At 39.7% G+C, this 26,525-nt stretch overlaps 2 protein-coding genes and 2 long non-coding RNA genes across 4 annotated transcripts; 1 reads left to right on the top strand and 3 right to left on the bottom strand.

Moving 5' to 3' along the window:
- Positions 1-476: 476 nt before the first annotated feature.
- LOC128867281 (piggyBac transposable element-derived protein 1-like) lies at positions 477-1,046 on the bottom strand. Its single transcript, XM_054108390.1, has one exon. The coding sequence runs from the start codon at positions 1,044-1,046 to the stop codon at positions 477-479; it is 570 nt and encodes a 189-aa protein (XP_053964365.1).
- Positions 1,047-5,587: 4,541 nt separating this feature from the next.
- Positions 5,588-23,614, bottom strand: LOC128867279 (uncharacterized). The gene is given in 6 exon segments (XM_054108389.1): positions 5,588-6,167; positions 6,230-7,376; positions 11,200-11,521; positions 11,581-12,874; positions 21,919-22,341; positions 22,412-23,614. Coding segments are annotated over 6 exon segments (4,704 nt in total). The 5' UTR covers positions 23,511-23,614; the 3' UTR covers positions 5,588-5,748.
- Positions 19,410-20,427, bottom strand: LOC128868182 (uncharacterized). The gene is made up of 3 exons (XR_008455079.1): positions 19,854-20,427; positions 19,531-19,772; positions 19,410-19,469 (listed from the first exon to the last, which is right to left on the bottom strand). It is a non-coding gene; the product is annotated as an uncharacterized LOC128868182 (long non-coding RNA).
- Positions 23,615-25,905: 2,291 nt separating the features above from the next.
- LOC128868181 (uncharacterized) lies at positions 25,906-26,525 on the top strand. The gene is made up of 3 exons (XR_008455078.1): positions 25,906-26,009; positions 26,098-26,219; positions 26,287-26,525. It is a non-coding gene; the product is annotated as an uncharacterized LOC128868181 (long non-coding RNA).

Here is a 26,525-nt window from a genome sequence, read left to right as displayed (position 1 = left end):
AAAGTCATTTGCCCTCTCTGAAGATTCTTGGACTTTTCTATTAGTATCTTTGGCAAGCCACGGTTCTCTCGTATGGTGCCACATACAAGTATTTTCTTTTCTAATAATATAGCAGCTGTAGAAACGTTGTTGTAGTAGTTGTCTTGATATAATATACATGATGCCAAAAACCAAAATACGGCTGCAAGAGTGATAATATAGTTTCCTGTAGTTTTTGTCCTCCACCCGAATAAATTTGAAAGTTGCAAATGTACCCAGACTCACTTTCACAAACCATTCTCAGTAAAATACCGTATTTTGTAATCTTTGCCGGATTATATGTTTTGAAGCTGAGACGTCCTCACCATGGTATCATTGCTTCGTCAAGTGATAATTGCTGTTTCGGTGTATACATAGATTGAATTTTTGGAATAAGGTAATCCAGTAGAGGTCTAATTTTACAAAGTCTGTCTTTACTAGGTGCATTTCGTACATTATCACTGAGATGGAAAAATGTAAGGATTTGTTCGAACCTCATCCTGCTCATAGTTTTTAGGGAATATTGGTGCTTCAACCAAAGGGTCCGTTGACCAGTAATCTCTCCAATAAGCTTTTTTAGTTTGCCCCATCAATATCAATAACCCAAGAAACTTCTTCATATCGTTTGTTGTAACTTCTGTCCATGGTAAAGTTTTAACAGAATTTTTATGCAATTCTTTCGTTTGGAAGTGATATAAATTGGTTTGAGAAACAACTAAATGAAAAAAGTCGTTATCAAAAAATAAATCCGTTACTTCACTAATGCTCGGTGTGTCACTTAATTCAACGGTTACACCCGAAATGTTTGAATAATCCTCCAAAGAAGGTGTAAAGTCATTTTCATTCCAATCTTCAAATTCACTTTCACTATCGGATTCTATAGCATTTCTTTTTTGTCGTTTTGGTGGTATAATGTCAGATTCATCACTTTCGGAATCACTACAATTTATTTCGAAATCACTCGGACAATCAGATAAACTATCCGCGTATAATTCATTAAAAAGTTCTTCGCCGATACGTTCCGTCATGGTTGAAATTCTTGAAATTTTACTCAAATTGTGATAGAAATCGAAATACTAAGAAAAGTAATTTTTTTGTTATAGAGCGGACACGACTAAACCCGATACGCCAAGTGTTTGCAATATTCTATATCGCCCTGGGTGTCAAAAAGTGAAATAGATAATGCAAGTGCAATGACGAGTTAACTCGTCACCGGTCAACAACGTTTGGGCATGAAAAGACGAGTTAACTCGTCACCGGTCACCAAAGTGTTAAGCTACATTTAATAAAATTTAATGACCTTCAACTTGAAAAAAAAAATAAATGAATTCCATACACTAAAGAAAAAGTTATTTGAGTTTCTTAATGTAGCAAAATTCATCAGCCACCCTGTATTATAAAGAGGAAAACTTTGTTTGTTTGTAATGAATAGGCTCAAAACCTACTGGACCGATTTCAAAAATTCTTTCACCATTCGAAAGCTACATCATCCACGAGTAACATGGATTATATTTTATTTTGGAAATAGGGCTCGACATATAGGTGAAAACGTGGACCCGGGTAACCTTCGGATGTGTATGTACAATATGGGTATCAAATGGAAGCTGTTGGGGAATGCTTTAGTCCAGAGTATTTTTCATGCCATGACTAGGGTCTCGAGACAGAGACCAAAACGTGGACCCTAGAATGTGTTTGTACAATATGGATATCATACAATATGGGTATCAAATGAAAGCTGTTGATAAGTGCTTTAATACGGGGTAATTTTCATACCTATTGATGACTAGGGTCTCGAAATATATGCCAAAACGTGGACCCGCCGTGTCTTTGCACCGAATTAAACCAAACTTACACACATTGTTAAGGAGGTATTGAAGATGGTTTCCGTATAGTTTGGATACCTATTGTTAGATAGGGTCTCGAGATATAGGTCAAAACGTGGACCCGGGTAACCTTCGGATGTGTATGTACAATATGGGTGTCAAATGGAAGCTGTTGGTGAATGCTTTAGTTCAGAGTGTTTCCATCCGCTCCGTGACTAGGGTCTGGAGATAGAGACCAAAACGTGGGCCCTAGAATGTGTTTGTACAATATGGATATCAAATGAAAGTTGTTGATAAGTGCTTTAATACGGGGTAATTTTCATACCTATTGATGACTAGGGTCTCGAAATATATGCCAAAACGTGGACCCGCCGTGTCTTTGAACCGAATTAAACCAAACTTACACTCATTGTTAAGTAGGTATTGAAGATGATTTCCGTATAGTTTGAATACCTATTGGTAGATAGGGTATCGAGATATAGGTCAAAACGTGGACCCGGGTAACCTTCGGACGTGTATGTACAATATGGGTATCAAATGAAAGCTGTTGGTGAATGCTTTAGTACAGAGTATTTTCCATGCCGCTCCGTGACTGGGGTCTCGAGATATAGGTCAGAACGTGGACCCGGGTAACCTTTGGTTGTGTATGTACAATATGGGTATCACATGAAAGCTGTTGATAAGTGCTTTAATACGGGGTAATTTTCATACCTATTGATGATTAGGGTCTCGAAATATATGCCAAAACGTGGACCCGCCGTGTCTTTGCACCGAATTAAACCAAACTTACGCACATTGTTAAGTAAGTATTGAAAATGGGTTTCGTAAAGTTTGGTTGTAATTCGGAGCACTGGCAACGGGTACAGCGTTCTTTTGAACCAGCCATAATGTCGCTTACTTTTTTAACGCTTGGGGCGGAACTGAACTGTCAAATTGACAGTGTGAGTTACAATGTGTCAATATTTCTTTCTGATTTGGATGCCATAAGGAAAAAACGTAAGTGCAACATGTAAAAATTGTTTGTGAATTTTTTTGGAGTGGATTTTGGAACAGTGAATAATTTCTTACGAAATTTGAGAATTTAATGTGAAATCCGAATGAAATTATGTGTTCGTGGAAAAAAAATTTTTTTTTGTTTTTTTTTTTTGAAAAATATAAATGGATAATGGTTAAAAAAGCTCCAATGCTTAATAAAACATATAAATTGAAACGAAAAATTCATGGATGATCAGGAAAAAAGACGATTGTTTATTCATATGCGTTGATTTGAAATTTAAAAACAATCTTCTTTTTTCCTGATTTTCAATTTATATTTTATACAATATTTACTCAAAAACAAATAGAAAAACAAAAAATATTGCTTATGCCAAAGCGCTTGAATAAAGAATAAAGAAATAAATAATATGAAAATCATATATTTTCTGTTCTAAACCATATCTATTATATTTTAGTGTGCCCAGCGAAGGGGGCCGGGTTTGCTAGTAGTACATACATACGCGTGTATCGGTTAATGTGGTAAATGCATATTAGGGCGGTTCTTTTCGTAGTTTCTTGCTCAGGCTTCTTTTGCCTCAGGCTTTGTTGGCAAGTAGACGTTACAATATGCTCTTATATGTACACACACAAATATTAAATGGACTATAAGACTGCAGACTCGAACTTTTTCTAAAAATTCTAATTAAAACGATTGAAATTTTATGAAAGCATTTTAAATTTTTTTTTTAATCTACACAAAATTTGGAACAAGGGTTTATATGGCTTTGTAATACAATGCCTAAAAAATTAAAACTCAATAAGAAACAGATAAATTGCCAAAAACTTGTTGATTACTTCCAGCTGGATGGCACTACGCTCACGATGAGTGGCGAACTGGCTCACCTGTAAGGCAATTGCTGTTGCGTTTTAACGAGCCACTGACCTCTCAAACATATAATTTCATGGTATTTATTTTTTTAATATGATATCCGGCATATGTCAGCCAAAAAAAATTCAGTCGGCCTAGCTTCAGTCACCGTAACGGCCGCTCCTTCCCCATTTCGATTTATGAACTTCGCGAAAAAAAATTTTTTAATTTGGAAGCGTTGTTCTGGCGTTAAACGTTTTGTGATGGCTTGCCAAACTTTACTGAACAAAGATTTCAAGACAGTTTGCCGTTCTTAGTTGCCAAACCACAATTGTCGATATGCAATTATCATGCAACTAAAACAAAGCACCTGATAGTACATTTCATTCATATGCACTTTGTATTTTACCAATCATTTATAATTATAATTTATTATATATACATATATTTATATAATTGGCGCGAACACCCTTTTTGGGCGTTTCGCCGAGCTCCTCCTTCTATTTGTGGCGTGCGTCTTGATGTTGGAGGGACCTACAGTTTTAAGCCGACTCCGAACAGCAGATATTTTATGAGAAGCTTCTTCTTGGCCTAACTACTCTCGGAGGTTTGCCATTGCCTAATGAGGGGCGACCGCTATTAGAAAAATGTTTTTCTTAATTTGGGTGTTTCACCGAGATTAGAACCTACGTTCTATCTGTGAATTCCGAATGGTAGTCACGCACCAACCCATTCAGCTACGGCAACCGCCATGCATTTACCAAATATTCGGACACTTTGATAATAAAGTCAAAACTTTGAAGCGAATTCTGTTGAGCTGTCATGGTTTGGCAAAAAACTACTTATACGTATTCATATTTATCTTATATGCATACATACATACATATCCTAACAAAGCAAGAGAATATTCTTATCAGCTTTAAGAACTGGCAGTTATTTAATCAAAGATGACTAACAACTCTTTGCTCAATAACGGTACTTTTCACATACAATGACTCTTAGCTTTTGCCAGGGGGTTTACCTGCCGCTTGTTGAAAATTTTACTTTGTCATCCTTCCAATTGGTTTGTTTACAAATATTTTCTAAATAGTAATAATAATTCATTGCTAAGATTATAATACTTTTTTAAGGCTTACAACAAAAAGACCAATCGCAATAAGTTTTAAAGTGACTGCTTCTTCCTTCTTCTACCCCTACGAGAGCCGTGAATCATCTGTTGATTTAAACACTCGTAATTGGCGCGTCCACTTCTTTTATGTGTTTGGCCAAGCTCCTCCTCCTATTTGTGGTGTGCGTCTTTATGTTGTTCCACAAATGAAGGGACCTCCAGTTTTAGGCCGACTTCGAATGACAAATGGTTTTTTATGACGACCTTTTTCATGGCAGAAATACACTCGGAAGTTTGCCATTGCCTTCTGAGGGACGGCCGCTTTAGAAAAAAAACCTTTGCTATCATTTGGTGTTTCATGCACGGAGACTCGAACCTGAACACTTTCGTGCAGTAATCACGCACCAATCCATTCGGCCACTGTAGGTGAGGTAAAAACCTCGAAATACCTTTCCTGGTGATATCTTTGGTGAGCCACATTAGATCATGATTCATATCATTATTCACATGATTTGTGTCCGAAATCACATTCAGCTGCCTGCTACCATCTACATTCGTCTGTAGGATCGTGTGAATTTTTCCTTATCAGGAAATTACGTTTAGCTTTGACATACAAAACATCTATGAATCAGAAGGGGTTCTGCAATAAAAACTCTTTTGTTAATCTTACCTTTACAAAACTATGTCGAGGCTATGAGAAGCAAAGTGCATCTCCCCACTTTTTCGCAAGTAAAATTTCGTTTGCTTTTACTAATAATTCAAAAATATTTATTAGTAAACATTTCAAACCACATAAATAAATAATATTCCAAAAATTTTCTTTTTTATAGTCATATATAATATTATCTAATTATACTTATATATATACATGTTTGATTCTTTTATTTCTATATGGACCAAAGGGCCTTAACTACATAATTAGATACTACAATAAAATCAAAAAGATTAAATCCAATTCAAACTGGTTCGACACTTAGATAAATATCAGTGTTAGAAGACACCAGGAAGGAGTTCGTATTATAGACCATCGGTATTGGCGTTTTATCGCAGACACTAAACTTAAAGCTTTTCAGCAAATACGCCAAACCCACGCGTGCCTGCATCTGGCCGAAGCGCATACCGATGCAATTGCGCGGCCCTTCACCGAAGGCCAAGAATTCAATACCATCGCGTTTGGCCACTTGTTCTGGCGAAAAGTGCTCCGGATCGAATTTATCTGGATTGGGAAATAGATCGGCATCGCGATGCATTGCACCTGCTGGCACCAACACTTTCATATTCTTCTTAATGACGTACTTCGGATGGCCCGGCACCGGGTAGTCCTCCAGGCACATGCGATTCAATATTGGCAGCACAGTATACAAACGTAAGGTCTCTGTAATAATATTGGTGAGTTTTACCCCAAAAGCTGAGCAAGAACACTGCGCGTAAACTCACCTGAAATAATCTGATTCAAGTACACCATTTCGCTCATACACTCGTAGGTAAGTTTGCCCTTGTGACGTGCCATCACCTCTAAAATCTCCTCACGCGCACGCTGCTGTATGTCCTCATGCTGTGCCAACTCGTAGAGCGCAAATGCCATTGTGGTCGATGAAGTCTCAAAACCGGCTATCAAAAACAGGTATGCCTGCGCGGCCAATTCGCCAACACTTATACTCATATCCTCGCCATCTTCCGACTTCAGTATTTTGTTATTCTTCAGATCCAGCAACATATCGAAGAAGTCGTTGCGTCTAATATTATTCTTTTCACGATATTCGATGTTCTCGCACACGATACCCATGTAAAATTTAGTAATGTGATCGGGTATGACTTTCATGTGCAGGCATTTGGCCAATTCTGGATAACTACTAATAATGGTACGTGCCAGCGGTGTATGTCTCACATCCGTTAAAGCTTTCTTACCCATTGCGCGAAACTCTGAATTGGGATCCTTTAAACTATTGCATTCTATGCCGAAGGCACAAGTGCCAATCACATCGGTAGTGAAGCGCGCCAACACCTCTTTCACCTCTATCACGGTATCTTGCTTTTGCATAGCACCAGTCAAATTTGAGAGCTCATCAGCTATTTTCACAATAGTCGGGTACATCATTTTCATTTTTCCACTGGTGAATATGGGAGAAAGTTTATTTCGCATGCTTCGCCATTTGTGACCATCCAACATGAAAAGTTGCCCGGAAAGAGGGTCGTCCTTGTCGTTGTGGTAAAAGCCGCGATCACTGAATTTGTTAAAGTCTTTAATAAGTACCAGTTTAGCCAATTCTGGTGTCAGCACAAAAGCAGATGCGCTTCGGCCCCAATAAAACCCACAAAAGGGACCAGTGCCTTTGAATTTTCTGTAAGTATCCAGCCAAATATCCGGGAATGAACGCGTCTTGCCCAAGCCAACAAAATTGCCAACTAAATAATGTGGCTCCTCGCAAGGAATACCGTGTCGCTGCCAGTAGGTCATACCCTGACGCAGGCGGTATATGACGTAGCCCAGTAGGCCCAGCACAATGCTCACTAGTGCTTCTGTGGGAGACATCTCAGCAGCGTGAGTAAAATTAGAAACACAACGGGTGTATTTACCCGCTTTTAGAACAAAAAATTAGTAGTGCAGCTGTTGAAAACTACAACTAAATACTGATAATAGTTGGGATGGAGCAGCTATTTAAAACTATTTTGCTACGAGTGTGCTTTCCGACTACTGAGTTATTAATGGTAATAGATAAGAAATTAAATTATCTAAAAAAGAAAGTGACTATAAAAAGAGCGAAAATTTCGATACGTTTATGTTTACGTTTTCGATAGATAACAGTTACAGTGTTACTTTTTTTCATGTGCCGAGAAGTATGAGAGCTGTTCAAAGTAACAATTTTCCGGTTCACTCATCGAACAACTTGAGTTTTTGATGTGCAAATATCTAAACCAGAGCCAATATGTATAAAAATGTATGCCGAGCTTCTCCCCCAATTTGCCAGTTGGTTTTTTCAAAAGAAACATCTATCATAGAAGAAATGCGTTCTAAGATTTACTAATGTCCGCCGAGGGCGACACCTATCAAAAGAAAAATATTCTTTGATTACTTCCAATGTGTATTTCTTCCACGAAAAAGCTCTTCAGAAAAAACTATTTGCCGTTCGGAGCCAGCTTGAAACTGTAGGTCTCTCTATTTGTGGAACAGCATCAAGGTGCACACCTCAAATAGGAAGAGGAGCTCGGCCAAACACTCGAAAAGGATGTAAGGGTCAATTATATCTATATGTAAATCTCTTTTTTTGTATTTCTTTCTATAAACTAAATAATACAGGGTGCGTACGGAAGTTGAGAATATGCAAATGCAAAAATATGCAGGCTAGAACTTGCCATTATTATGATTTTTCTATTTGCTCTTTTTCAGGTAAGGCATGGAAGACTATAACTTAACTCGAAAAACGGAGAGACGTACAGTTATCGAGAATTGGAATCACCAGGCGGTGATGCTTAGTCTGTGGCAAAACGCAAAAAACACAGGAACGTTATGCTACTGTCAGATCTGCAAAATTTATTCAACAAGCACAAGCGATCATCGTCGAGGACCCTTCAAAATCGATGAGGGCCCTCAGGAGGGAGTTTAGAGTTTCTGAGAGTCTTATAATTCGAGTTGTCCATAAAGATCTTCGGCGCCAATCCTATGTTATGCATAGATAACAGTTTATGTCGGAGCAAACACGAAGACTGCGAGTTTATCGATCAAAAAACCTTCTAAACAAAAGTAAACGCCCTGAAGCGTCTGAAAATTCTACGGCTTTTTTTTCTGACGAAAAAAATGTTGACCAAGACCAAAAGACCAACCGCAGATATGTCAAATGACTATTTTCCTATCCTGCAGAGGTTCCTATTGATATGGGTACGATGTTTTCAGCTCCTGTTAAGGTCTTAGGTGGTGTGAGCAGCAAAGAACATATCTTGGCACCACACTTCTTTACTCAAGGAGTTCGAGTAAATTTTGCTGGATATATCGAAGTTCTAGAGACAGTGGTGAAAACCTGTGTGGATAATGTACGCGGTGACAGGTTATACAGGGTGAACGATATGAAGTGTTACCAACTTCACACTGCTTGTATCTGTAAAACAGCTAATGACATCAACGTCAAAATTGTTCTGATGGCAGTTCAATATATTGTTTATAAGCCATCAAAAGCATTTGCGTCTCAGTTTTGTTGAATTTTTTTTTTCTGTGATGGAATTCAAACGTAATAGTGTGATTGCGTTATATTTGGCTGGAAAATCACAACCAGCCATTGTTCGTGAGCTCAGTCACCTCAAAGTGAATAAAATGTTTGTGTATCGCACCATAAAACGTTACAGTGATACTGGAATCATTGCAAAACGCTATGGAGGTGGACCAAAAAAACCGCAACAATGCCAGAAATGGTTCGGAAAGGGAAAGCTCGATCGAAATCCACGCCGAAGTGGAAGAAAAATGGCCAAAGAACTGAAAATATCGCAAGACAGCATTCGATGCATATTGAAAAATGAGCTCAAGGTCAAGGCTTACAAGTTCCAAACAGCACCCCAGCAAAAAATAGTTCGGTGCGAAAGAGCAAAGGAGTTGTTGCGCTTGCACGAACGTGGCGAATTTCCTAACATTGTGTTTTCTGATTAAAAAAATTTCCCAATTGGGCAGTTCATAAAAACTCAGAACGATCGTGTTTACTTGACCGAACGCTCATACGAGAATTTGAGCCTACGTATGGCCACTCGAAGTAATTTTCCATCGCAAGTAATGGCTTGGGCCGCAGTGATCGCTGATGGACGCTCTCCAATCGTTTTTAACGAGCCTGGTGTCAAAGTGAAGGCGACTTATTATAGGGAAAATGTTTTAGAAGCTGTTCACGCCTCTAACACGCAAACATTTCGGTCGTAGACCATGGACGTTCCAACAGGACTCGGCACCATCTCATAAAGCTCGAGTGAACCAAGAATGGTTTAAAAATCATGTTCCACACTTCATTTGGTCCACACAATGGCTTTCGAATTCGCCAGACGCAAATCCGATGGACTATTCCGTCTGGTCCATTTTGGAGAGCAAGGTGGGGAGAAAAAAATATGCCAGTATGGATGCGCTGAAAAAAGCGATTATACGAGAATGGGCCAAAATTCCTCAAGATCACATTCGTGCAGCATGCAACTCATTTTTTGACCGTTTGAAGGCTATAGTCAAGGCAAAAGGTGGTCATATCGAGCTAAAGTGAATATATGTATGTTAAAATTGTAATCATTTTTGAATAATTTTGTCTTTGAAATCAATAAAAACTATTTCCACACAAAAAAGTTATGGCATTTTGAATAGGTAACACTTCATATCGTTCACCCTGTACATATTTCAGCAAGCCCTGCTCCTTCACACGAAGCAATGGCGACTCAAGATTGGATGGCTAAAAATTTTCACGAACTTATGGCCACCTAACTCTCCAGTTTCTAAAAAATATTGTTTGTGACTTCGTTTAAAGCTTTTCTGTCTCTTGTCATATTCCACAACTCTCTGAGGTTTCCTATGCCTGACCTGTGTCTAATATTACGCAACCATTTGTTTGCTTCCAATACTTCGTCTTTTTTTTTACATTCCAGGATGAATTGCTATATTTTGTACTTTCGATTTCGTAGAATATGCCCTAAGTAAGCTGTCTTCCTTCGCTTCACCGCCGTGAGAAGCTGCCCACTCCGGTTTATTCGCCGAAGAACTTCACTGTTACAAACGTGATTAGTCCATGCGATTTTCAATATTGTCTATATATCCACATTTCAAAGTTTCTATCCTGTTCATGTCAGCATTACATTAAGGGTCCATATCTCCATGGCATACAAAAGTACGCAGCATTTGACGAAACGAATTTTTAACTGCATGTTAATTTCATGACTGCGGATCATTTTTTTTAGTTGCATATTACTGATCTTGGCATTTCTATTCGTGTCTTAATTTCTTCGGTACAGCCCCAGTTCCCATTAATACAACATCCCTGGTATCTGAATTTGTATACTCTTCCTATGGCTTCTTCTTACATCGATAAGAAAATACGCACGCCTTTCAATATATAAATTTGTTTGTATTTTCGCTATTTATTCTAACCTCTGCGGTTTCTCAAGCAGCGCAACTTCTTTTCCCCGATGTCAAGTGATTGTAATACATTAAATAGTTTGTCATGTTGTATTGTATTTTATCGAAGGCTTTCTTAGAATCTGTAAAGCAAGGGAAAGCGTGACTATGAACACATAGGAGAGAACTTGAACACAATTGAGAGCACGTGTGTGATTTGTATTTTGTTGCTATGAAACAATAATCTGAAGTACTTACGTAATAAAGCTCAATGAAATTACATAAAAACATCTGCGCGTGCACAATACATTTCGTAAGATTTCTAAAATTACGCGCTCACTTTCTCGACATGCAAAGAAATGTCATGCTCAGATTGCACTATAAATTGTTCCTGGTCGTAAGTCATCGGAATTGGCGTTTTTCCGCACACTGAAAATTTGAAGTTCTTCAGCAGCAAAGCCAAGCCAATACGAGCTTGCATTTGACCAAACCGCATACCGATGCAATTACGCGGGCCATCGCCGAAAGGCAACCACTCCACGCTGTCCCGTTGGGCTACCTTCTCGGGTGAGAAGTTATCAGGATCGAAAGTATCCGGATTGGGGTATATATCAGCGTCACGGTGAAATGCAGCAGCCGGTATTAGCACTTGCATGCCTTTGCTGATAACGAATTTCGGGTTGCCAGGCACTTGATATTCCTCCATTCACTCGCGATTCAGAATCGGCAGTACAGTATAAGGCAGTACAAATTAATGAAGAAATTATTTATATTATAAAACATGCAAAGTAGCAAATAAATTATCCCTTCTTGGCTTGCTGACTTACCTGATATCACTTGGTCTAAGTAGACCATATCTTTCATGCACTCATAAGTGAAGTCGCCATTCTGTTTCTCCAAAGCTTCCGCAATCTCAGCACGCACGCGCTCTTGTATATCCTCATGCTGTGCCAACTCGTAGAGTGCGAAGCTCATTGTAGTCGATGAAGTCTCGAAACCAGCAATCAGAAAAACAAACGCTTATGCTGCCAACTCCTCAACCGTTATGCTCATTTCCTCGCCATCCAAAGATTTCAATAATTTATTATTTTTCAAATCCAATAGCATATCGAAGAAATCGTTACGTCTGATATTATTCTTCTCACGATAATCAATATTCTCGCGTACGAGGCGCATATAGAATTCGGTGATGTGATCGGGTGTACTTTTTATATGCAACTTTCGACACAATTTGGGAAAGCTATTAATTAAAGCCAAACCTAGCCGCAAATACCGCTGGTCGGTGAAAACGCGTCTACCCATCTGACGAAACTCATCGTTGGGATTATTCAAACTGTTCACATCGATACCAAATGCGCAAGTGCCTATAACATCTGTAGTGAAACGCGCCAAATAATCACGTATTTCTAGAATTGGTTGCTGCTGTATTGTATCCGCTAGAACGCGCACGAACTCCTCGCCCACACGCAACACAGTCGGGAACATGTACTTCATTTTGCCAGATGTGAAAGTAGGCGACAGTTTATTGCGCATGGCACGCCATCTATGACCTTCCAATAGGAAAAGCTGTCCGGTGAGTGGATCATCCTCGACATTGGTATAAAAGCCGCGACCGACAAAATTATTAAAATCCTTAATTAATATAGATTTTGCCAATTTTGTATCCAATACGAACACCGCAGGACGCTGGAACCAAAAGAAGCCACAAAATGGGCCGGTGCCCTTGAATTTCTTATAGGTAGCCAACCAAATTTCCAAAAACGAGCGTGTCGTGCGTATGCCATTCAAGTTGCCTAGAAAATAGTTTGGTTTTTCGAAGGCAATGCCGCGCACCTCCCAGTACATGAAGCGTTGACGCAACCAGTAGACTGCATAACCCAGCAGACCAATCAGTATCGCCAACAGGAATTGTGTGACAGACATACTGGCGAATTCAGTGGATTTAGCGGAGCGCGAATCTTTAGAATTGGCAGCTGCTGGAGACGAGTTCAAGTGTTTAATATCAGAGCGGTTTGCTTACTGAACGAAAAGAAATTACTTTGTCGCTGTTTGAATTGAGGAGTTAGCCAAGTTAGCTTTTTCTTGCGTGTGCTTGTTATTAACTAGTGTACGTTTTTTTATTGCAGCTTTTATAAATAGCAAAAACACATTGTGACAATTTTTGTAGTTTATTTGATTCTCTGGTCATGTGTATGTGCTTATGTATGCACATTTGCGAGCGTAGCAGATTCAAAATATATTTTTTTATGTATGTTAATTGTTATTAGTTATGTACAGTTATATCAGCAGCAGTGAGTGCAAATACTTATCAATTAAGCAGCTTTCAGTTTGGAATTTCTCATAGATATACTTATGGCTTTGAATGACAATGCAAACTGAAGTTTTTTAATGCGATAACCTTTATCTATTACCCTCCTCGACTAGAAGGAAAAGGGAGCATTTCAGGTGAAATCAAACAAAATACGCACTTAAGGCTTCGAGGTACTCCCACGGCTACATCCCGGCTAAGTTGTTGTTGTTGTTGTTGTAGCAGTATCTTTGCCCTGTCAGTGTTGTGTAAATTACCGGTCGTCTTCGTCTAGCTCATCTAACGGTAGGCCCAGGAAACTGGCTGTTTCGACGGGTTGGGTCCAGAGGGAGAGGGGTGTTAGATGAGTGGGTTTGTTGGGGCATGTGAAAAGGTGGTTAGTGTCGTGCGGGGTGCCTTCACATGCTGTACATATGTTTAGTATGTCGGGGTCGATTCTGGATAGGTAGGAGTTTAACCTGCTACAGTATCCAGAACGTAATTGAGCCAGGATTACGCGGGACTCTCGGGGAAGCTGGAGCTCTTCTTCTGCGATAGGTGGCGGTTGGACTCCGATAACGGCATTCGGGAGTCGGGAGCTTAGGAAGGTGGTAAGGGTCTCCCGATGGATGTCGTTAATGGTCTGTCTGTATACTGTCTGATCCTGGAGTGGTCTGTCTGTTTTGTCCAGGATCTCGTCCACGTAATTGAGGAAGTGTCTCCTGATGTGCCTAGGAGGTGGCTCGGGCTCGAGCAGGTGTCTGCATGGGTGAGGCCTGCGGTGACACCCTAGCAGAAACTGCTTGCCGAGCATTTTGTTGTGCTCCTTAACCGGGAGCATGTTAGCCTCATCATGTAGGTGTTGTATTGGGGACATCAGGAGACATCCTGTCGCGGTCCTAATGGCAGTATTCTGGCAGGTCTGTAGCTTCGTCCACTGCGTATCACTGGTTCCAGGCGACCAGACAGGCGCGGCATAGTTGAGAACCGGTCGGCCTATTGCTTTGAAAGTCGACAGCAACATTTCTTTGTCTTTGCCCCAAGTGCTGCCGGCAAGCGACTTGAGGACCTTGTTGCGATTCTGTACTCTCGTTGCAATAGCGGTTGTGTGCGCGGAGAAGGAGAGCAAGCTGTCGAAGGTGACTCCCAGAATTCTGGGGTTATTAACCGTCGGTATTGGTGTGTCGTCGACGTGCACCTGAAGTGGCAGCTTGACCTCCTTTGTCCAGGTTGTAAAAAGGGTCGCCGTGGATTTAGTGGGAGAAAGTTTTAAGTTTCTCGCAGTGAAGAAGCGAGAAAGGCGGGCGAGGTAGTCGTTTATCTTAGAGCATAGGCCATCAATGTCATTGCCCGACGCCATTATCGAGCAGTCGTCGGCGTATGAGACCAGTGAGACTCCCTCTGGTGACTGGGGGAGTTTCGAAGTGTAGAAATTAAAAAGCAAGGGTGAAAGGACACCACCCTGCGGTACTCCTTGCTTTATTTTTCTCTGTTTGGAGGTTTGGTCTCGAAATATCAGCGACGAGTGACGACCACTCAGGTAGTTCGCGGTCCATCTCTTCAGCCCTGGCGGGAGTGTCGACTGTAAAATGTCATCTAGTAGCGTGGCGTGGCTGACTGTATCGAAAGCCTTTTGTAAGTCCAACGCTACTAGGACAGTCCTCTCGCAAGGGCGGTTTTGGTTAAGTCCGCGGTTTACCTGGGTGTTTATGACAGTGAGTGCCGTGGTGGAAACCATGCTGGTGTGGGGCTGGAGTCAGGTGTTGTGTGAGGAGTGGGAGTAGAAGGGCTTCAAGTGTCTTCACTACTGGGGAAAGGAGAGTTATCGGACGATAAGACTCCCCTTGGTTGGCGGGTTTCCCAGGCTTCAGTAGTGGGACCACTCTCCCCAATTTCCACTTATCAGGAATAATGAGAGTGGCCATGGACAGATTGAAGACCTTTGTGAGGTATTCTACTCCCAATGGACCCAGTTTTTTCAGCATCAGCATGTTTAGTCCGTCGGGGCCAATGGCTTTTGATGGTTTCATTCGTTTGATGGCCCCCTGAACCTCGTCACTGGTGAAAGCAAGCGATGCACTGTTGTAGGGCAGTTTGTGCAACCGTCTGGTGGCACAACGTTTGGATCTGTCGACCGGAGGATGCAGTATAAATTGCCGGCTAAAATAGCTCGCGCATCTCTTCGGGTCCGACGAAGTACGACCGTTGAAGGTGATATCCACCTTGTCATTGTGCTTCGTCGGGTTCGACAGGGACCTTACGGTGGACCAGAGCTTGCTCACACCAGAGGTGAAGTTACAGGACTTAAGATGCTCTACCGATTTGGTCCGCTTATGTTGGGTGACCAGTTGCCGGATCTCCGAATTGAGATCCTTTCTTCGAGGATCCCCGGGATCGGCCTGGTGTAGACGGTCACGCTCGTTTGCTTCGGCTGGGAAATTGGGACGTAATTCCCGGATCCGTCCAGCGGGTATGAAGCGAGCCGCGGCGGCTGTGATCGCCTTGCGGAGTGCGCGTTCGCCTGCGCGCACATCGGTGGGAGTGGGTAGGGCTGCGAAGATGTTCTCGGTAAATTCCGCGAATCTGGTCCAATCAGCTTTGTTAAAGTTGATGTATGACCGGTGATCCGCGGAAACAAAGTCGGCAGGTCTCTCGATCGAGATGATGATGGGCAAGTGGTCTGATGCAAGCGATAGCATAGGTCGCCAGGTTATGCTATTTATCGGACCTGCGCTAGCAATTGTTATGTCAGGCGAGCTGCTGCAATTGCCCACTACCCTAGTGGGGGCGTCCTCGTTTACAGTGCTGAACGTCGAATCGTCTATCTGCTCTGCCAATAGCTGTCCCCTACGATCATTTGGCAGGCTTGAATGCCAAAGATCGTGATGCGCGTTAAAGTCACCTACTACCAATCGGTTTTCTCCCCTGATGAGCGCACCAATATCGGGGAGATATCCTGCCGGGCAGCAGATGACAGGGGGTATGTAAATATTATAAATTTCGAGCTCAGCATCGCCTGACCGGACAGCTATACCTTGACGTTCTAAGGTGCTGTCCCTGCGGTCGATGACTTCATCAATAAGACGATACTGCACTGAATGGTGTACTATGAACGCTAGGCCACCACCGTTGTCTCGCTCGCGGTCCTTTCGGTGCACGTTATAGCCGTCCCTGGTAATCAGGGGAGAGCTAGCATGCAGTTTTGTCTCCTGGACCGCAGCTATCTTAATTCCGAACCGACTCATGAAGTCGACTATCTCGTCAATCTTACTCGTTAGTCCGTTACAGTTCAGTTGCAAAAGCTTGAAGCTTCGCGGGAGCGTCGTCGTAATTCGGGGGGTGAGGGATGCGTGATGTTGTCTGCGTTGGTCCTGCTGTGCATTCCGCAAAATAGGTAGTGGCCTGATGTTGTCTGGTGGCCGCGCCTCTGGGGACGGTTGCGGGTGCAGAGCTCTGCAGCAGGGGGCAACGTAGTCACGTGTCCACTCACGGGTGGTGTGCAGGCCGGAGCACCTCCGAAAATGGCACCAGCCACTGCAAGAATTTCATTGAACTGTTGACAAGTTCCGAGGCACTACGGTCTGACACACGGAGCAGACTGTGCGGAGGACCAAGAGCTGCTGGTTTGTCCCCGCACTGGGGTAGGAGCAGGAGGGTTGTGGGTTTGAAAGGGAGTTGTGTTGCTCTTGGGGGCTCCTTACCGTGGAGGTGTTATTAGTGGCGGCGGTGTGAAGTGCCGGCACTGAGGGCAGTGTAGCCGTGGAGGCGGGGGCCGCCTGTGAGCGGGAGCAACACGTGGCCACATACCTTGTGGACCACTCCCTGTGTGTCTTAAGGCCTGAGCAGGTCTTAAGATGGCACCACCCGTTGCACTGGTTACACCTAACCGAGGTGGAGTTCGGGTGGAGCCGTTTGTGGCAAATGCAGCAGTAGAATACTTCAGGTCCGGGGTTGGGCTCGACGCCAGCCCGGAAGAGAAGTATTTGGAGCAAACTGGCTGCTATGAGTTGCTCCTGTGACGTGAGATTTAAGGTAAAGTACGGTACACTAGACAGGGCTAGTATACTGGGGCGGCAGCCCTTGGTCGGGAAAGAAAACCCGAGTCATTCCGGTAACGTAGAACCGGCTGCCATGGGAATGATCCCGGCTAAGTCGTACAGCTTGGGTTAATAATCTCAACAGACTTTTCAATATACCCACAATATTCCGACCTAAGCTAGAATATCAATCATTCGAACCCAGCAATTACAAACAAATATTCTCCAACGTTTGATAAACCCTTAGTTCTCAAACAAAATTTCAGCATTTGATATTAACAATTTTCCCAAACCTTATTCCTCAACTTGTGCTGAAATTAAGGAATATTGAGAAATCATTATCAACTTTCTGGCAGCACTTATATTTTCCCTCCAATCTTAGTTTATAACAAAAAGGTTGTTTTTTTAATATCTGAAAATCTCTATGTAAAAAGGTGTTTATCTTAAGTTTAAGTTCTAAGTTCAAGTTTTTTACCAAATTGTAAGTTTAAAAAAATAACTATTTAAAAACAATTATTAAAAAAAAAGATTTATTATAATTATATAATTTAAACAATTCTAAAAAGGCCGCACTTGCATTTAAATTGTATGCTGAGAAGATTTCAGTGCTATTAAAAATTTTTGTTCTTAAAAAATTTTATGTTTTGAAGGTGGAAATCTGATTGTTTGCTTTTTTCAGGTTATGCAAGAATGTTGGATCCACTCTTCTTAATGTTTGAAATCTTTTTATAAATTTAAAAAAGTATTTGAATTTACTGATTAATTAAATTAAATATAGATGTGTATTTATTGTAAAAATAAACAAGAAAAGAAAGCAGATAATGAAATAACGAAGAAACCATAACGGCCTAAAGTACCTTTATTTATTACATAATTTTTAGCCTTTTTTTTAAGGAATTCTTTTGGCATTAGTTTAAAATACAAGGCTAGATTTTTAAAACTTTGTGTTTTCAAAACACTATAGCCATATCAAATTTAAAAAGCGCACACAGTGAAGCCAATCTGTCACGCATACAAAGTTCTTTAAGTAATTCAATAAAAATTCCGTATTTGCAGTTGCGAGGGAGAGATTTGACTGCTCGAAGGAGACAAACTTTTAATAGAATTTACGGTAGTCGTAGACGGCGGATGCGACCATAACTTTGGGATCGGAACGCACATTAATTTTTCAGGACAATTTGGTTAAGCCTACCCTTTTCTATACTATTTTATGCTTTGAATTGATTCAATTCGTTAAAATTCCATTAGTTGACTTTATTGCATTCGCAAGCGACTCAAAACTATCGATGCAACTGAAATTTCATTGTTCCCATTGACTACGGACAAATAAGCGAGAAAACTTCGAAAATCGAAAATCGAGCTGCATGTGTCATTGGCTGCCCGGAAAGAAGTACACAATTTTTCTTCACAAACGAGCATCAACACGATTTTGGAGGCAACGTACTTCGGTACGATGACTTCTTACCCACGAAGCTATCGGCTTTTTGCGGGAAGTACTCGATGATAAGATTATAAACTGAAATAAATCTGAATGCTAAAATGCAGAACTGCGTGACTAAACTATTTTTTGTGCAGCTTGACTATTTTTGTTGGCTTCCTGACCTAAATTTCGCTTAGTCACTTTTCTTATTGTCATGAACCTGAAATTATTACTCATCAATGATCTCAATACATTAAGCAACTACCGATTAGATTTCCTTAAAATGTATATATTTACTTCAATTTATAGTCTTACACCTCTAATAAGGTCAACTTTTAGTCTCAATGTTATTGGTGCCTACAATGCACACTGCTTTGTTGTTAAATCAATAAGCACTTAAACCTACATTCAAAATACTGATAATTGTACATTGTATACATTGTATAATTGAGTGCATCTATTAAAATAAGTTACTTAATAACTTTGATTTTTCCAATCTGAAAGGGTAGAAAATAAAAATTATTAATTAAAAGATGTTGTGCTAGTAGGTAAACTTTCAAACGTTATAAAAACTCACTAACGAATATCTATTTCCACGGCCACAAATGTAAATAATCTTCTTTCGAATCACTTAATCGCTTTAAATTGCTTGCAGTTACTACAGCTGGAGCAAGAAGAAGAGAAGCAGATGTGCATATTCACATTAATAAATCAAAATATAAAATTAGTCAGAAGAGAGAACTTTTCTAATGATCTCATTTCGCATATAATTTGATGGTTTGAGAGAAGAGAAAAATTCGCAGAAAGCTTTCCAAACAGTATCTAATATACCTAATGTGGGCCAGCGGTTCTCAAGCTAAGTGCAACTATAATAAAGAAAATAATCTCATTGCCATGAAGATGTGGCTTAAGGATGGTAAAGATTACCATATCATCATGAGCTAATAGGAAAGCTCAGTATGAGCGTCTGTGTCAAGGATTTGAAGATTAGCCCACTGACGATTTTCTGCCTTTATTCCTTTTTACCTTTTTAGAACAAATTGTTACTTGGTCCTTTGGAGCTTCATTTCTAGCCTGTAATTTTACGAACGCTCCAGTGGTACGCAGAAGTGGTGCACTGGCCAACCTGTCTCTTTTACCCACTTTCTCTCGAGTTCACCGCATTCTGTCTGCAGATTAAAGCAGATACTTTTAAATTTGAAAATATCCAAAACCGAATTAGGTTGAATCTTTGGGGCGAAAATACATACTTTCTCCCCAATAGTTACAATGAGGGTGCATTGCTTTTTTCCAGTTAGGAGACGGTCATTAGATCCTGCACGTAGAGAAGTAGTTACTGTACTGTAAACAACAGTTTGCTGTTTTTGTTGCTGTTATCAAGTTTTCTAGCATGAAATATTCTCCAGAAATTTTAAGTGAAAGTTCTTGACAGGTTATAATCTGAGTCGCTCTGATAAAGTAAAGCCGACTGTAGAAAGAACGCCAAAAAAATGTACCAATAATTACCGAAGATGTCTCTGAAAGGAAAATTATCACCTTGTGCTTAGTAAAAGCTGCGAGTCAATAAAGCGGAACCTTCGAGTGGGGCAGCCGCCGGCTTTAGTGAATTATAGCAGCAAGGGTAACTAGATAACAACTTGCTCCTCAGAAGACTGTACATCCTACCGGAAAATCTACTTTCAACTGAAATGAAAGTCCGAGAGCCTTTAAAAGTCACAGACTGGGGTATTGGTATAGATGACTTGCAAAGTGCCTGATTTTAAGATTTCAAATGCCCAAATATTTTTTTTAGACCGTTGGTGTACCGTGGAAAAAGTTTGTGAATCTCTGATCTAGATTATAAGAATAAAGAGAAAGAGAATGAGCCTAAAGTAATCGAAACATTTTGGAAATATAAAAACACAATTTGCTGGGAGAGAATTCTTCTTATGGTCATCATTGTAGCGAAAAACTTTTCCCCATAGAAAGAATTTCAGTGTTCGGAATAAATGCTATAAATAAATCTCCAAATTATGAAAAATAGAACATGAAGATCAAACGAGACTACAGTGGCTGACGCATATGGAGCTTCAAACAAAAACTTGTTATAATTAACAAATAACAAATTACAACTTTATTGTAAACAATATGCACTGCATTTATTTAAATTATTGTTATTGAAATGACTTGCAATAAATAACTAGTTATTAAATCCGCTTGACTATGATGAATACTTTAACAAAGTCCGTGCAACGCAAATGAGTATTTTTTGTAAAGTGTGGGGTAATAGTTATGTAGCTAACCTTGGGAAATGGCGAAATGGGGTTTTGAATTTTGAACTAACAGACAGTAAACATTGGCAACGTTTAAAAAAATATATTTTCAACTCACTTAAAAAAATGTGAATGGTCCCCCTACTAGAAAAAATAAAAATTCTGCATATTTTACTAATTTTCAATGCGCTTAAGCACAACTCAATCTTTCTAATTATAAATAAAATTTATTTTCGATTAAATTTTTTTTTTTAAATTAATCTCATACTTCGGCAACACTGCCTGAATTTCAGTAGATAAAAAGTTGTTCAATAAATTTCTTACAACCCTGATTAAAAAATATTTAGGAAAAATTCAACTTAATGCTTCTAGTCTGATATTCTAATTTTATATTAAATTTATTAAACATTTTATTTTTCAATTAATCTCCCATATTGGCAACCCTGATTGAAAAGTTCATCAACCTATATGAGTTAGAAATTCGCAAAACGCTTTAAGCAAGCTCAATTCATTTTATTTGAAAAATTACTAATAAAATTATTTTTTTTTCAATTAGTCTCGTGCAGTGGCAACTCTGTTTGAAAAAATTCAAGCCCAATTTATTAAATTTCAAAACGCTCGAATTTAATTTGAAATGAAAATTTTATCTTCTAATATCTTGAGTTGGCAATCTTGATTGAAAACAGTCCAAGTCTGCATAATTTACCGATTTCAAAAATGCACAAACCCAATTCAATACATTGAATTCGGAAAATAATTAACATTTTATTTCAATTAATCTGTTACATTAGCAACCCTAATTGAAAAATTTAAGAGGATAACTCTATATTTTAAATTTGAAATTTTTTTAGTTACTCTCATGCGTTGGCAACCCTGTCAGAACAATTAACCAATTTCTAAAACGCATTAGCGCAACTCAATCCTTTTAATAAAAAAAATGTATTTATATAACACAACTCAGTCCTCTCAGTTTACAATTCAAATTTCATTTTAAATAATATAGTAATTTTTTTTTAATAATCTGAAATACGTATGGTCTGCCGCCTCCAGACTCCGCAAACTTATTTGGACACTTTCTCCACCCTCAAGTAAATGTCACCCTCAGCCATGGATAAGAATGTCTTCTTGTTATATTTTATGGGGATCTGTGTTTTTTCACTAACACCGAATCGGAAATTCTTGAGCAAGTACCCCAAGCCAACACGCGTCTGCATCAGTCCAAAACGTAAACCAACACAATTACGTGGCCCATCACCAAATGGCAGCCACTCAATAGAATCGCGTTCTGCCACTTTTTCTGGCGTAAAGTTATCGGGGTTGAACTCTTCGGGCGTAGGATAGTAATCGTCATCCAAATGTATTCCTACCGCCGGTACAATCACAAACATGCCCTTATTGATATGATACTTCGAATGGCCGGGCACTTGGTAGTCCTCCGAGCATTCACGCGTGAGCATCGGCACTATTGTATGTTTGCGCAGTGTTTCTGTTTAGTTAAAGGAGACATCTAGTCAACTCATACAAATACTCGTAAATACAAATTTGAATTACGTTACCTGATATAACCTGATTCAAGTACACCATTTCACCCATACACTCGTAGGTGAATTCGCCATTGTGCCGCTCCAGCACTTCGCACACTTCTTCACGCACGCGCTGCTGCATATCCTCATGTTGTGCCAGCTCGTAGAGCGCGAAGCCCATTGTTGTCGATGAGGTTTCAAAACCGGCAGCCAAGAACAGGAATGCCTGCGCCGCCATCTCTTCAACGGTTATATTGGCCATTGGCTGAGCGTCTGCCGTTTTCAACATTTTATTGTTTTTCAATTCCAACAACATGTCGAAAAAGTCGTTGCGTTTGATGCCATTTGTCTCACGATACTCGATATTTTCACGTACAATGCGCATATAAAATTCGGTTATGTGTTCAGGTGTTATCTTAATATGAAGACGCCGTGACAATTTCGGGAATAGTATAATAAACGCGAAGCCTAAAATATTATGGCGCTGATCTGTGAATACGCGTTTACCCATCTGCCGAAATGGTTCGTTGGGGTTCTTCAAGCTGTTGCAATCGATGCCGAAAGCGCATGAACCAATCACATCGGTGGTGTAACGCCCAAGAAAATCACGCACCTCTAACGTAGAGCCGTCCTTCAATACCTCACTGACCACATTCACTAGTTCAGTGGCCGCTCTCGTCACAGTTGGAAACATTTGTTTCATCTTGCCCGACGTGAATGTCGGTGAGAGCTTATTGCGCATAGCGCGCCATTTATGTCCGTCCAAGGAAAATAGATGTCCAGAAAGTGGATCATCATCGGGATTCGTATAGAAACCACGATCGGTGAACTTATTAAAATCTTTGATGAGTATAGCTTTGGCCAAGCTGGTGTCTAAGACGAAGACCGTCGGCCGATGAAACCAATAGAAACCACAAAATGGGCCAGTTCCTTTGAATTTATTGTAGGTGGACAAAGCAATTTCTGCCATCGTACGCGTCTTTTGCATGCCAACCAAATTGCCAAGCAAGTAGCTAGGCTGGTCACATGGTATGCCACGGTCTTGCCAATAGTTCAAACGTTTTCGAATGAAATATGCGAAATACCCCATAAGAACCAAGATAATGAATAACAAGCATTGCGTCATTGACATAGTGGCGACTAAACAATTGGTCGATTGGCGAGCAAACACGCTCCTAACTAGTTTAAACGTTGCTGGCAAACTACTAAGATAAAAATTATTATGTGCACGCCAAACTCAGATACTTGAAAGCTTCTATCGGCAAATTCGTATTGCACCTGTATGCGAATGCATTCTATAGATACCTATACAAATGCAGACAATTAATTACAAAAGCAATAAGCTCAACATTGTTGAGAGATGTATGTTTTTGCACATTGCGTTGGGAGTGCCCACTTGATTGCATTTCTAACCGAAGGTGCAATTTTCCCAATAAATATCGCCTGCAATTAAGTGATGAAAAAGCTTCGAACGCATTAGTTATAGAATATATTTCTTCCAATATATACCCCTTGCAAAATAATAAACACACCATTATTTTTTACTGCAATAAAGACTATATAACGGAAGGTTTCAAATTTTGTGCAAAATTTTTGAAAATTTTATCAAAACTCAACTCTTTAACCATAATTTAGAACTCTGCTGGGCATATAGATTTATAGCGCATTGAATTATAGTATAATGGAGTGCAAGTTTCAAGTGCATAAAAAATACCGTTAATTTTTTATAATTTTTGTTTCACTAACATTTCATGCCTTTTCTACCATGCAAAGTACTTGAATTTTTCTAGATGGAGAAAATGCCTAGCACCGCCAATGAAAAAAACATTCCACAAATGAACGAACTACACACCCAGAAGACTTCCAAAAATACTGGTGAAAAAGGTGAAAGTTTTGATGATTTTTAAATATTTTGCGTTTCAATGAGATTTCGAAACATTTTGATTATATGATTTTTTTATGAAAAAAATAGTGGTGAGTTTATAACTTTGTAACGGGCTGTATATTAGAAGGAGTCCTTAGGGTACGAATTCAAAGAGATTAGGGCAAGTAGATATGGAGTTTACGGCACTGCGAGCATAAAATAGCAACAAGTTGTTTCAAGTGGCAGTCGGAGACTCTAGCGAATTCCGAAGACTCTACCATTTAAAGGAAGACTTCGAAGAGTATACCAGGGTTTATACAAGGGATTTCAAATGCGTACATTAATAAACATGGTTTTAAATACTTTTGCTCCCTCTATTAAAGATACAAGATAGATCCAGCTAATAAAAAAAATTATTGCTTAGTAGGAAATGAAATACTTGTGTATCCACCATTCGAAAGTAATAAAAGCGCAAAAATACCCAGTCAACAACTCCTCAAGTTCTTTGCAGTTTCATCTGTTACCTGAGGACAGGTACCTCGCTAGACATTTCGGACGACTGGCAGCATGAGCTTAACCCATCAGTAAAATCTCACTGGCTAATCATCGACGTAGACTTCTATGGCTGGGAAAGGAGTACCGTAACGATTTGGGTTAAAAGCCTGCCCCGAGTTAAGCCTCGCCAAATGGAAAGATATCTCATGTTCATGAACTCCTTTGGAGCCCGCAGTTCGTAGATGTGTACCGGAAGAGTTAGTTAAGTCAAAATTTGTATTGTCGATCTAGAGAAAAGTAGGCAGAGGCATTGTGTATGTATGTACCTCTTTGATCTAAATTATCAAGCGTTGACCTAGAGTCAGTTTTTAAGCCGTCAAAACCCTGCTTTGCCACACACACATTACATATATAGCATCTTTTATCTTGTCTCAGTCTATTACCAGTTTATACCCTTCCTTTTGAGTTTCCAAGTGGTCTTCAAGCCAGAATCACCAATCGTTTGGAAAAATAGATCCAGAAAAGCTAGAGAGCACATTAAAGTCGCCGGAAGCAACTGAATGTCTGCAATGGCTCACTCCTACACAGCCTCATGAGGCGCATGTAATGCAGATGCAGAAGTAGACATTATTTGCCACTCTTTTAAGGTTTATTTATTTAAAACATATACATAGCAGTTTATTTTTACACACAAGGCAATCGAAAGAGCTCGTGAAATGCATTTATTCTCTGTTTAGCTTCATTTTCCTTTTCGCACAAAATTTGCAAACTTTTACTCCTTTTATAGTATTTAATATATTTAAAATGATTGTATAAAAATACATCCGCATAAATGTACGTATGCAAGTGGAATGAATGTATTTTAAGGTATATTACAATTCTCTCAATAACCTCAATTATTTTTAAACAAATTAAACACCAACAGGTACAGACTTCTTAAACAACACAATTTTAAGATAATTCTGTGTCGGAGACTGAGTATCTGAATTTAAGTTTCAGTCAATTGCACTGAAACCTGCAGTGTCTCACTCTCATTAAAAAAACCGGATATCAGCCAACAGAGTGGAAAAAGCGAAGTAGTTTATTCTGTCTGCCGACGAAATAAAAAAGAATTATAACACGAAAGAAGACTATACTGATTTGCATACAAAAGCAAACGTGGTGCTTTCAAAAGTGAAGGCTTCACGCTAAACCACCGACAGTCGCTGCCGTTTCGCGCTTGCATGGCGTTAATGTGAAATTATTCAAGAGGCATAACTCGTATGTCGGTAGGTAGGTAGAAGTGACTACCGCTAAATGCAGCGACACACTAAGTCAAAAATAAAGCTCCATTTTGATATGATAAGATTGTATTTTTTAGTGATATCGTTGAACGACCGATTGTCCGTGATGAACTTAAAAGGCCTTCGAATTGTGTGTTCGGTGCTCGCAAACTAAAAGTGATGATCCCAGAAATATTGTAAAAGGCTGCTTCTCTACTATGTAGGGTATTTGCAGTGTAGGTTGGCTATTATATTTATTACTTAATTTGTTTATTTACATATTTCAGAAAGTCACACTTATGTACGAGTATCCACTTATCTTACTATCAGAAAATGCCCTCTTAGAGCACCCACGATTGCAAATAAAGGGTTTTTCAAACGAGACGCCTGGATGTCAGTAGACGGTACTTACCTTCTTTTATGTCGTCTTTGACATTTATCAAATAAAAAAATGTACCATTTTAGACGATAGAACAATGCGTTAAAATTCTTGAAATTTATTATGAAAATGGAAAATGAAATGAAA

This window comes from Anastrepha ludens, chromosome 6 (assembly GCF_028408465.1).
Source record: "Anastrepha ludens isolate Willacy chromosome 6, idAnaLude1.1, whole genome shotgun sequence".
In the NCBI taxonomy this organism is placed as follows: domain Eukaryota; kingdom Metazoa; phylum Arthropoda; class Insecta; order Diptera; family Tephritidae; genus Anastrepha; species Anastrepha ludens.
The sequence above is the reverse complement of the archived record's forward strand: the minus strand, read 5'-3'. Positions and strand labels throughout refer to the sequence as shown.

Excerpts from the sequence above, each read along its gene's own strand:
- LOC128867281 (XM_054108390.1), bottom strand. The coding sequence starts at position 1,046 with ATGACGGAACGTATCGGCGAAGAACTTTTTAATGAATTATACGCGGAT.